Here is a 14,053-nt window from a genome sequence, read left to right as displayed (position 1 = left end):
TGCAGTGGTAGAGGAGGAGGCAACTAAAATTCTCTCAGGGGAAAGTGAGGAGGAGATTGGAAAGGATCTTCAAGAAGTTGAAGATATTGCTCATTTGGGGTGTCAGGATGATGAGGTTGAGATCACAAAGGAAGCAGGTGACAGTATTAGTCAACTGCTAATACCAAAAGAAGTATCAGATGACATGCTACTAATTTTCTAGGAGGATCAGGTGCCAACATATGATGTTATGGAACCTTCAGGACTAGATCTAGTCCTATATCAAGAGAAAGAGAGTGAAGAAATGGGTAATGAGCTAGTGGTAATTGATGAATGCAATACAGAAGTGCATGTTGTCAATGAAGGAAAGGATATCATAGGACTGGAAAATATTACTCCTGAAGATCATATTGTAGACTATGCCAGAGATGAAGAAATAGCTTATGCAAAGAAGAAGAGCATTGATAATATACATGATGCAGCAGAGAAATATCAGGGAAGCCAAATTGAGAAAGCCTTTTCTCAAGGTAGTTACCCACCTGACACAGAAGGAAAAGTTTTGAAGGAGGTTACTGAAACGCTGGTGATGAAGGAAAATATTCAAATGATGCATGTGACTAAAAAAGTATTTCCCACTAAAGAATTGCATGCTTTAGTGTCTCATGATCTTAGTAGTATGGATAAAATTAATGAAAAAAAGCTATTGAAAAATCAATCAGGCAAGAATACAAACCTCAACAAGATGGAAGAAGAGGATATATTGCAGCACAAGAATGAAATATCTAAAGTTGCTGATTTGATTCATAAAGACGTCAACAAGTCTAAGAAGAGCAAGAAGACCAAGATGGTGGTGAAATTGGATCTGCTAAGATCCAAGGTAAAAAGACTCAAACAGGATCCAAAGGTGATGGGGAGGTGCAATTAACTAGGATTCGTCCAAAGAGAAATGTTAGTAACAAATCTAATTTCCAATGATAAAGTCCTTCTTTTGGAATATTAGATCAGTTAATACTCAGAAGGCTTTTCATAGAGTTCAAATGCTGCACAAACATCATAAGTTTGTCCTCATAGCTTTATTGGAGCCTTTTCAACAATCAAGGGAAATTGATAGATATAAGAGGAGATTGGGTATGCAATATGCTAAACATAATTGTAATAACAAGATTTGGTATTTTGTTGTCGATGGAATTGATGTGGAAGCATTAATGGACACTGAACAACAAGTGACTATTAAGCTTCTATTTCAGGAAAGTGGTAAGCAACTAATCTCCACAATGGTTTATGCAAAGTGTGATTCTGATGCTAGATTAGAGTTGTGGGGATAGTATATGCTCCTTAGCAAGCTCTATGAATTTACCATGGATGATTGGTGGGGATTTTAATGTTATTTTGAATGAAGAAGAAAAAAATAGGTGGTTAACCTGTTTATCCATCAGAATATGAAGACTTTGCTTTTTGTGTAAACTCTTGTGAATTAATTGAAGTAGAGTTTAGAGGGATCCTTTTACTTGGTGGAATGGAAAAACTGGTCCAGATTGCATATTCAAAAGATTGGATAGGATTATAGTTAATCAGCAGTATCAGGACTGGTTTACTAACTTGAGTATGGAGCATTTGTCAAGAACAGGTTCAGACCATGCTCCACTCTTGCTGTCAGCAGGAGAGCAGGCTCAGCAGTTTCAGAAGCATTTTAGATTTTTGAAGTTCTAGTTGGATCATGAGTCTTTCATGGATGCAGTGGATCAGCATTGGAGAACTGAGTTTATAGGAGATCTATTCATTACATTTAAGTAAAAAATTAAGAGTTTAAAGGCTGCTTTGTTTAGGTGGAGTAAAGAAACATTTGGAGACTTGTTCAAACAACTGACAATCAGAGAAGATATTGTGAAGATCAAGGAGCAACTATTTGAGGAAGAACCATCAGAAGAGAATAGAATGCTGTTGCAAAGGGCACAGGCTGAATTCAAAAGGTATCTGCATTTTGAGGAAGAGTTTTGGAGACAAAAAGTAGGCATCCAATGGAACTCAGATGGAGACAGGAATACTAGATATTTTCATAGTCTTGTAAAAGGAAGAAGAAAGAGGTTGTTGCTTACAAGAATACAAAATGTAGATGGTGAATGGGTGGACAATTTGGATGATATTGCTACTGAAGCTATTTCATTTTATCAAAATCAATTTTCTCAGGAAAGTGGTGGAGTTGATTCAAATTTATTGGATCACATTCCTGAGAGAATCTCAGAGGAACAAAACAACTTCTTGTGTGCTAAACCAACTCTTGAAGAGGTGAAAAATGTTGTTTTTGCATTATCACCTGATAGTGCTTGTGGACCAGATGGCTGTTCTGGAGTTTTTCTTTTTTTATCAAAGGTGTTGGAATATAGTTGGTGCTGATGTGTATAATGTGAGCAGTAGCTTTTATGAGGGACAAGCTCTACCAAAGTCAGTAACTCATGCGAATCTGGTCCTCTAGCCTAAGAAAGAATTATCAACAGTTTCTCAGACCTGAAGCCAATCAGCCTCAGCAATTTCATAAACAAGATTATTTCTAGACTATTACATGATAAGCTAGAGATGATTCTGCCATCTCTAATATCTCCAAATCAGTCTGGATTTGTGAAGGGTAGAAATATCATTGAAAATGTGTTGCTTACTCAAGAAGTGGTGGTTGATATCAGAAAGAGAGCGAAACCTGCTAATGTCATCATTAAGCTAGATATGGCAAAGGCTTACGATAGACTTTCTTGGAGGTTCCTTGTTCAAGTTCTCAGAAATATGGGATTTGCAGAAGAGTATGTAGACATGGTATGGAGATTGATTGATAATAACTGGTATTGCATTCTCATTAATGGACAATCTTTTAGTTTTTTCCATTCTACAAGAGGGGTCAAATAGGAAGATCTTCTATCTCCTGCTCTTTTTATTCTAGCTGCTGAGGTATTGTCTATGGCTCTTAATTCATTATTTGAAATAGACAGTTTTAGAGGACATGATATGCCAAAGTGGAGTGCAAAGTTGAATCATCTGTCTTATGCAGATGATACTATCATATTTGCATCTGCTGATAAAACATCCTTGGAGATGATTATGTCCATTTTGCATGATTATGAAAAAGAATCTGGACAAAAAATTAATGCAGACAAGAGCTTTTTTTATATGCATAAGAAGGTGGCTAATGAGCTGAATCAGGAGGTACAACAAATAACAGGCTTCAACAAAAGTGACTTCCCATTTACTTATTTGGGATGTCCTATCTTTCATGCTAGAAGGCAGAAGTTGTTCTATAAAGATATGATGAAGAAAGTGAAGGACAAGTTGCAGGCTTGGAGAGGTAAAGTACTGTCATTTGGAGGGAAAGCTGTTTTGATATCAAGTGTTTTACAAAGCATCCCCATTTATCTAATGTCTGCTATGGTGCCTCCAAAATGTGTCATTAAGGATCTGCACAAGTTATTTAATAGATTCTTTTGGCAAACTAAGGAAAAAGGAAGAAGTAAGCACCGGTCAGCATGGGAAAATGTATGTTATCCTAAGAATGAGGGAGGATTAGGCTTCAGATCTTTACATGATATATCTAAAGCTTTGTTTGCTAAACGTTGGTGGAGATTCAGAACAAGCAGTACACTGTGGTCCAATTTCATGTGGAACAAATATTGTAAAAGGTTTAGGCCAACTGTGGTTCAGTGGAAAGGGGGATCTCAGACTTGGAAGTGATGCTGCAAGCTAGAGATGAAATGGAACATGGTATTTGGTGGGAACCCAAGAATGAATCTTCTTCAATTTGGTTTGATAATTGGTCTAAGATAGGTGCTTTGCATGATCTGATACCTAATCATTATCAGAATGAAGGTTTAGGAGATGAGCTTGAAGAGTTGATGAGTGAAAATCAATGGAACTATGCAAAGCTACAAGAGGTGTTACCAGTAGATATTGTTAATCATGTTAGAATGGAACTGGCACATTTTATGAGAACAAATGAGATAGATAAGACATGGTGGATGTTCACAAGTTCTGGTAAGTTTACAGTTAAAAGTGCATGGGAGGAGTTGAGAAATAGAAAGCAGATATCAACTGTTTGTGACAAATTATGGATTAAAGGCTTGCCATACAAAATCTCATTTTTCCTATGGAGAGTTTGGTATTGGAATTTACCTATAGATGAAGTGTTGATGAGAATGAGAATCAGCATAGTCTCAAGGTGTTGGTGTTCTCAGAATCAGCAGGAAACCATGGATCATATTTTCATTACAGGTCCTTTTGCAACTATAATATGGCATTATTTCTCAATTGGAGCAGGTGTCTTGGGCCCTTTCCTACAGGTTAAGCAGACAATCTTGTGTTGGTGGAACTTTCAAACTACTGCAAGATTGAAGCCTCTATATCAAGCAATTCCTGCATTGGTTTTATGGCAAATTTGGAAGAGCAGGAACACTAGAAGGCATGGAGGGGCTGTTTCTCAGAACAAGGTCATACATGAGGTCAACAGGAACATATATATGCTAGCAAAGAAGAGATATCCTTGGCTGCAGAACATGCCTAAATGGTGGCCTAGGATAGTTGAATTACTAGAGAACTACAGGCTGCCATTAATATATAAACAGGTTAAGTGGACATTTCCAGATAGAGGATGCTTCAAATGCAACACTAATGGTGCTTCTAAAGGGAATCCAGGACCAAGTTCAGCAGCCTTTTGTATTAGAGATAGTTCAGCAGAGTTTATATATGCTATGGCAAGGATATTAACTGAGACAACTAATCTAGTTGCTGAAGCTGTGGCCATTTAGAGGGAATCAAGTATTGTCTTCTACATGAGTTATTGCCTGTTATAGTGGAAAATGATTCCCCTACAATGTAAAAGGTACTGGATGGTATTTGGGAGGTTCCATGGACCATTGCTTTGCCAGTGAGGAGTATACAAAGATGGAGGAAGGACAAAGAGGTTTCAGTGGTGCATGTGTTCAGAGAAGGAAACAGTGTGGCAGATTATTTTATTAACCTGGTTTTTGATTTTGCAGGTACAATTCAATATAATTAGTTTCAAGATATTCCAACTCATGGAATCAGATGCAGTAAGTAATAAGTAGGAGGTTCATCAGCAACTTCTGTGACTAAGTTCAAAATCTATGCTAGTTAAGATCATGCATCTATAAGATTGGAGCTGAACTCTACTTCATCCAGGATGACTTGAAGATAAATTCAAGAGATTTGATTCATTCCACTTGTGATACTTGAGAGTGTGAAAGATGGATACAAATCAAGGTCCCTGGTTTGCTTTAGTATGATGAAGGTTCTAGTAGTGTTAATGTGGTGATCATAGCTAGTTTTCAGCTTTCTAGATAGTTTGTTTTCTTTTCAATTTTCTATAACTTGCTTTTCTTCTGTAAATATTTGCTGCAATAAATTCCCACCATTTTAGGTGGTTTTATCAAAAAAAAAAAAAAAACAAAAGAAGTCATAATCCAAAATCTGGATTAGACTCTAACCGGCACTTAGCGAGCATTTATTCACTTAGCGAACTTTTCCCATACAAGTAGTAGAAATATATGACAAGTACAGTCAAATCTCTCTATAAAAACATCGTTGGGTTCGAAATCTTTTGGCTGTTATAGACCTATAACAATATTTGACATTTAAATAATAGTAGGCAGTATTAGGCAAAAAAGATAAATAAAATTTGATTTATTTATTTATTTTTAATGTTATAAAATAACAAAAGCATTTAAATTTTAAATCTTAAAGATATGCATACTTCACTAACTAAACATTAAAGAAAGTTAATACAATTTCAGTAAATTCATAACCAAATGTATGAAATTTTAATCTCTAAGGCACACATTTTAAATCTACCTGAAATTTAAAATTTTCAAGCTTGATAGAAGAAATTTATAATTGTGGCTTGTTTCTCTAGTCTCTTAGTAGTGTATAATATAACACTTAAATTTACGAAGATTTGCGTCCAAACTTTTAGCAAACGGGTATCCAATTATTTTCCCTCGAAGGGAATCTGAGAGTTGAACCGTTGAATATTCTATCCTAGTCCAAGTAACAATAGATATTCAATTTTTATAGATGATTTTTTTTTCCAGAAATAAACATATTATTTATTACAAAGAGGAATATTTGTAGCTCAAAATGAAGCAAATATTTTTCACCACCAATTGGACATGGCCCCATTCGAGTGCCCATACCATCATCTACCCTCAAAACTTCTAATCTAGTATCCAATACCTAGCACCATACTTTGGGGGATAGAAATTCAAATGTGAAACATAGCTTGCAAGTTTAGGGACAAGACTAAGTCTGAATAACACCTCTTGAATAATCAGTTTAATGATAACATACATATGGGGATCTTCTTGTCTTCTGAAATACCACAACATTCCTCTCCATCCACAAGTGATATACAATAGCAGCCAGGACAATTCTATACACAGCAGCTCCTTTACTATGTCTACCACCAATTAATAGCCCAAGAAGCTTTATCTTTCCAGAACAAACAATTATTGTTCAGGTCTTGCCATAGCAACAGTTTCTTCCATATTGCACCAGATACAGTGCATTGAAAGAGCAAATGTGTTACACCTCAAAAATTTTCGCGTCATTTGCGTCGTAAGTAAACTAATGTAAGCTCGGAGAGGTCATGGGTCACACCTCGACGAGAAGCATGACGGGCACCGATCTATTGGTCGGATGCCACCCGGCGTAATAGTTACCATGATTTTCATACAACTATTATTCAGTATAATATGACTCTAACATGATTGAAAGGACACCTGCATGCAGAAAAGGCCTAAATATAGAAATATGCAATGATCCGACACACACACACACACACATATATTTATATATATATACATACATACATACATACATAAGAGAGCCTATAAGGCCGCAAAAATATCATAAGTATCATAAAGCCGGCAAGGCTATCAGTAGAATATCAAAACCCAAATCAAGGCCGACAAGGCCAGACATAATATCTACATACCCCACTATGTCTATGAGCCTCTAAGAGTGTGCATGCAAAAGTGTAAAGGTCGGGAAAGGGCCCCGACATACCCATAGTATATAAACATATATCATAATAATATAAATATACCAAAAGATAGCAACCCTGGAGTAAGGGTACTTGCTAACGCAGCTGATACCGGAAGTCCTACTGTGGTGGAGATCCTCCGCTACGGCTACCAGGACCTGCAACACGAAATGCAGGGTCTCGTGCAATGGGATGTTAGTACGGATAAAAGCATTGAGTATGTAAAGCGGAATCAATAACATAAGTAACACAGAAATATAAAAAGGATAGAAGTAACCTGAGCCATCTGAGAGCGTACAATATGCAATGCATGAGTTTAAAAATCTTATGCAAGTATGTACGTATAGTAGTATCATCATCGTGTCATCGTCATATCATCATCATCCCGTGTCCGGCATCATAACATGCCCACTGCAGTGGTGTGCACATCTAGTGCCTGCCCAACCGACTAGTATTAAGGATCCGTACTAGATGGTTGACCTTCAAATTCTAATGTATGAGTATGTGCATAAACTGCTTATTTAGTGTTTTATTCTATATATATATAGGTTCCTTTTTCAGTTCATGCACGATCATACACGGTCTCGGGTTAATTCGTTTAGTGCATTTAGAAGGTCCTTACTTAGACTTTGTATCTATACGGATGACTCTGTACGGGTTTTAAGAATTCATAAGTTTTAAAGCTCATACATTTTTGTTATTAGGCGTGTATGAAATAAAATTGGTTTACTATCGTTGAATTGGGCTTAAAAACCCGATGAAAATCCTCTTTCTATTTCAAGCTTTGGGATCAGCCCGAAAAATTGTGAATTTATACCTCTTTTCTGAATAAGGTCAATAAATCAAATATCTATATACTCCATTTTTAACTGAAACTCAAAATCCTATTTTCATATTGTTGGGCTTGGCCCAAAAACGTGACTTGGTGCTTTTAAGAAAAACTTAAAAGAGTCCAGCTTCAATTTGCCAAAATGAAACGTGTTTTCTTAATACCAAAAATGGGTTCCGTTCAATTTGTATTTTTCTGGAAAATATATCAACAACATCATAAGTATTTGCCTTTGTCTATATTTTTTACTTGTTTGGAAAAAAAATTGTCCGTTTTAGTTTAGTCATTTTTAGAGAAAAATCATTTGTATCGAGTTTGGATTTTGAAAATCATTTGGGGACCTAAAGTCAAACTAAACGGCATATGTACCGTTGTCCTAAGACAGCTAGTTCAAAACATAAAGATTCCAATATAATTTATGAGTTTTATACATTTTTACACAAATAATACAATCAAAATCAACTTCAAATTAATTAAATAAATAGAAAAGATGGGAAGACTAGGGGAGTACCAAGCCCCTGTTTAGCCATTTTCACCTATGGCTGGGCCTTCTACGTGTATAACATATATATTAGCTTCCCTTTCATACTCGATTCGCCCCAAATGTGAAGAAATGCCTGTTGGGCCTCAGCCCAATAGGTTGGTTTTATAACGGCCCAAGTGGCCATGCAGTGAAGAAGAAAAGAAACAAAGACCCCGGTTAGTTTATATTTTACTGACCATATAACATACATATATATATCATCACATCTATTCACAAGTCATGTAGTATGCATATGCACCTCCATGCCCTTAGACTTTATTGGGGAAGACTTGGGTAGTGAGAAGGGAAAGTCATCACCATCTGCATTCCTAATGTCGCACAAGTTCCAAGAGGTTTAGTGAACATCCAGCATGGATGGACTCAGGGGAAGGTTTAGACCAGGCCCCCAAACTACTTTGTTCTCCTAACCAATACAGCCATGGAAGACACAGACTTACATATCCATATACAACCTTGGAACATATATAACAAGTCTAATGCACATAGTTATAGGATAGCAACAAATTAATAGGAACAGGTAAAGAGTATGAGGAGCAAAAATGAATACACAATAGGCAGGTGTAATATTCCCGTAAACCAAAACCAAGACAGCTGAATATGACTTAAACAAGGATGAAATAGCATACATGGATACAATGTAATCAAAGCTAGATTGAACCAAACAATCACAACATTAGCAGGTACATAGTGGTAGCATAGTTCAAAGCAGTATTGAACTAAGTAGGCATTGTGTAAACAAAATAAGCAAAGGCACATAGACATAGAGAGATCAAGAGTAAACTGTAGCATCCAGTAGGGAAGCAAATAAGATGTAGAAGTCAACTCCAAGTTAATCACTCCAAGACATAGTAATCTTATAGGAAGCAATTGATGATCAAACAAGCATGGACATTGCAAACAGGTTTCCCTTGATCCATTTGGCTGTAGGCAAAACTAAACAGGAACATGAATTCAGATTTGATGCGTTAACTTAAATCCCTTCATAGACCTTAAGAATGGAATAATCACATATGTGGATAGAGGCCAATGTCATTCAGGAAATGAAAGGAGAAAACAGGCAGACATCAGACATACAAAATCTAGTCTTAGCTTCCAACACTAATCTCTCAAAACATTCATACTGGACAAGTTACCAGGGTTCTTAACACAGTTAGGTTCTCAGAAGCAAAGCATTATCCTTAAACAAGTCCTGAGAGATACCACATAAGTGCACAGGGTAAAGGAAAGCAAGGTGTGTTCATGTTTTTAAGAAAAACTACACAACAACCATTCAGATTTCCACTTTTAAGCCTAATGACTCAGCCCCTTTTAAAGTAACCTGGACAATACTCAGCTTTGTCATTTAGGCAAAACAGTTCATACCAATAAACAGTTTACCTAGAAAAGTCACACAAGTCTAAACAACCTCATTTCTTCCTTCCCCTCTCTTATTTTATCTTGAACATTGAAAAGATCAACCACACAAAATAAATGATCCTCCTGATCCTTTGTAAACAATCAATGACTCATCATTAACCCTCATCTGTCATTTTAATAGTCTCTTAATTAGTTCAGACCCCTCTCAGGTTCATTTTATTACAGCGTCTGACCTTGGTTAATGACTAATATAGATTCCCTAGTGACCTGTTTACTCCAGTAGACATGAATGCACCCATGATTCACTAATCTAGATTCAAGTTATCAACCAAAGAACCATATGTTGGTGTTTTAAAGTGTTTAAGAGTCTCCACTGCACTTAAAGTTTAATCAAGATCTCAAATTCATCTTAGTATCTAACTTGTTATTTTACTAGTCTATTATTTAATTGTTACAAGCATTTCATACCATTATGCCAAAACACACCCCACTGATAACTAGTTACACATCATATTAAGCAACAATTAGAGATTTCTATACTATTACTTCAATAAAACACTACGTTAATGACTGGCCAAGCACCATATTTGACATAAACTAAATATTTTTACATTATTAATCCAACAAATACCACACTTATGATCAACTAAACATTTATACCAAACATATATTGAGCACAGTAATAGAACACTGATAAATGGAAAGAAAAATATAAAGGTTTACATTTTTAATGCGCAATAGAGTCAAGAATGAATTTGAAAGCCGTAGTTCTTCCATTCCTCCACTCAACCACACATAAAACAAATAAGAGATCAAATATTTGAACTAGAAAACCTTGACTTTGAAGTTAAGAACAATTTTTTTACTGAACACGGCTTTAAATTCGAATAAGACTCAAATATTAAGCTCTGTGCTTTTGCTTGAGAGTTCAAGACTTGTCTCAATTGTGATCCCAAAACTATTGAAAATTTTCAAGAAACCGATGTGGGACAACAAGTTTTTTCAGAAAGTAACCTTACACAAACAAATCTATGGCTAAAATCGATTCAAACAACAATGGATGGTCAGATTTGAGCCTGGTTTTGCTCGATCCGACACATTTGCTCTCAACCAATGAAGTTCGAGTAGAAAATGGCAGTACATCAAATCAAACAGAAAAGGATCAACTTTTGACCGCCACTATTGAATTGTAGAACGAAAATGGTTCGCTTCTAGTTTCCGGGAGAGCCAGTTTTAGAATGGAAAGTAAATACTGCGTCTCCAAAAGGTAGGTTTATTTCCTATCTACGGGCAAGGAAAATGATCACAAAAGGTTGTATTTACTATCTAGTTCGGGTTCAAGATGTAGAAGCTGAACCGCCAACTCTTCAGTCTGTCCCCGTAGTGAATGAGTTTCCGGATGTATTCCCGGAAGAGATTCCAGGCCTCCCTCCAGAGTGGGAGATTGACTTCGCTATTGATGTGCTACCGGATACCAAGCCCATATCTATTCCTCCTTATAGGATGGCCCTTGTAGAGTTGAAACAGTTTAAGGAGCAATTGAAGGACTTGCTTGAAAAAGACTTGATTAGGCCTAGTTCTTCCCCGTGGGGAGCACTCGTGTTGTTTGTCCGAAAGAAATATGGCTCCTTCCAAATGTGCATTGACTATCGGCAGATAATCAAGAACAAATATCTGCTTCCAAGGATTGATGGCTTATTTGACCAATTACAAGGCTCCAAATGGTTTTCGAAGATAGATTTGAGGTCCGAGTATCATCAAGTGCGAGTTAAGCAGAAAGATATTCCCAAGACAACCTTCAGAACTAGATACGACCATTTCGAGTTCTGGGTAATGTCGTTTGGGCTAACTAATGCACCGACAATATTTATGGATTTGATGAACAATATGTTCAGGCCCTTCTTACATTTATTTGTGGTTGTGTTTATCGATGATATCCTGGTATATTCTAGGCCCAAGGCAGAACATGTGGATCACTTGCGTGCTGTTCTTAGAGTTCTTCAAACTCGAGAGTTATTTGCCAAATTTTTTAAGTGTGAATTTTGGTTGAACTCAGTGACCTTTTTAGGGCATATTATTTCAGCCGATGGAATACGGGTAGATGCCCAAAATATTGGGGCCGTGAAGATTTGCTGAGGCCTACAACACCTACGGAAGTTCATAGTTTTCTGGGCTTAGCAGGTTATTACAGGAGGTTCATAGAAGGCTCTTCTTCTATTTTCGCACCACTCACGAAGCTGACCCAGAAATCAGCTAAGTTTCAATGGACAGATGCTTGTGAACGTGGTTTCCAAGAGCAAAGGGATAGATTAACTTCTGCCCAGTCCTGACATTTCTAGAGGGATCGGAAGGTTATGTTGTCTATTGTGATGTTTCAGGCGTTGGGCTAGGCTGTGTGTTGATGCAACATGGTAAGGTGATCGCGTATACTTCAAGGCAGTTGCAGAAACATGGGAAAAATTACTCGACCCATGATCTTGAATTGGATGCAGTGATTCATGCATTGAAGATGTGGAGACATTATTTGTATGGCATCCACGTTGATATTTATACAGATCATAAGAGCCTTCAGTATATCTTCAAGAAGAAAGAATTAAATTTACGACAACGGCGATGGTTGGAGTTGTTGAAGGACTACGATGTTGACATCCTGTATCATCCCGGGAAAGCAAATGTTGTGGTTGATGCTCTTAGCCATAGATCCATGGAAAGTTTATGCGATGTTCGGCCAGAGAAAAGAGAGATAGCTCGTGAGCTCCAGCAGTTAGCTAGCCTAGGAGTTCGAGTAGTGGACACAGGCAGTATGGGAGCTATCATTCAATATTCAGTGGTCTCGTCGCTAGTAGTTGAAGTAAAAGAGCGTCAATACGAAGATCCCATGCTAATTCATTACAGAAATACACTCCCTCGGAAGGAGGAGCCATCATTTGAGATTTTTGGAGATGGAGTCCTCCGATGTCGAGGCAGTTATGTGTTCCTGATGTTGCAGGATTACGCCACGAAATATTGAGAGAAGCCCATTGTTCCCGTTATTCCGTTCACCCCGGAGCAACGAAGATGTATCATGATCTTAAATTTATATATTGGTGGAATGGGATGAAGAAAGATATAGTGAAATTCGTAGCTCAATGTCCTAACTATCAGCAAGTGAAAATTGAGCATCAAAAGCCGGGAGGATTGTTGCAAGCTATAGAAATTCCAACTTAGAAATGGGATGTAACTAACATGGACTTCATTACAGGCTTACCCCGTTCTCTACGTAAGTATGATTCGATATGGGTGATTGTGGATAGACGCACGAAGTCAGCTCATTTCTTACCGGTCAGAACTACGTATGTAGCAGAAGATTATGCAAAGCTTTATCCAATAAAGGGACTCAGTTTGCAGCCAATTTTTGGAAATCTTTTCAAGAAGGTTTGGGGACTCAGGTGAGTCTTAGCACGACATTTCACCCACAGACAGATGGGCAAGCTGAACGTACCATTCAGACTCTTGAGGATACGCTACGGGCATGCATATTGGACTTTGGAGGTAATTGGGATGATCATTTACCGCTTATTGAATTTTCTTATAACAATAGTCATCATTCTAGCATCTAGATGGCCCCGTATAAGGCTTTATATGGGCGAAAGTGTATATCTTCAATAGGGTGGTTCGAAGTAGGAGAGACCAAATTGATAGGGCCAGACTTGGTCCAGCAAGCTATAGAGAAAGTCAAGCTTATACAAGATCTATTATTAACAGCTCAGAGTCGTCAGAAATCCTATGCAGATAATCGTCGAAGAGACTTAGAGTTCCAAGTGAAAGATTGGGTATTTTTGAAGGTGTCGCCAATGAGAGGCATCATGAGATTTGGCAAGAAGGGCAAGCTTGACCCCCGTTACATTGGACCTTATGAGATTGTACGCAAGATAGGCCAGGGGGCTTATGAGTTAGACCTACCTCCCGATTTGGAGTTAGTTCACCTAATTTTCCATATATCGATGCTCCGTAAGCGCATCGGAGATCCTTTTAGAATTGTACCAATAGGTGATGTCCAAGTTACCAAACAATTGTCTTATGAAGAAGTCCCCATTGCATTTTAGATAGGGAAGTACGGAAGCTCAGAACCAAAGAAGTAGCTTCAGTAAAAGTTTTATGGAGAAATAATAATAGAGAGGAAATGACTTGGGAAGCCGAAGAAGACATGAAGCTTAGGTACCCGCATTTATTTTCACCCCCAGAGGAGACCCAGGTAGAGACGCCATTATCCTCAGGTATGTAGTGTTTTCCTGGTCGTGTGTGGCCACAGTTATTGATGTTGTTGTTG

At 37.4% G+C, this 14,053-nt stretch overlaps 1 protein-coding gene across 1 annotated transcript; it reads left to right on the top strand.

The window, feature by feature from the left end:
- Positions 1-3,692: 3,692 nt before the first annotated feature.
- Positions 3,693-4,763, top strand: LOC132637681 (uncharacterized). The gene has a single exon (XM_060354735.1). It carries the CDS (start codon positions 3,693-3,695, stop codon positions 4,761-4,763), a length of 1,071 nt encoding a protein of 356 aa, XP_060210718.1.
- Positions 4,764-14,053: the final 9,290 nt, after the last annotated feature.

This window comes from Lycium barbarum, chromosome 4, assembly GCF_019175385.1.
Source record: "Lycium barbarum isolate Lr01 chromosome 4, ASM1917538v2, whole genome shotgun sequence".
Classification (NCBI taxonomy): domain Eukaryota; kingdom Viridiplantae; phylum Streptophyta; class Magnoliopsida; order Solanales; family Solanaceae; genus Lycium; species Lycium barbarum.
This window is presented reverse-complemented; position numbering and strand designations above follow the sequence as displayed.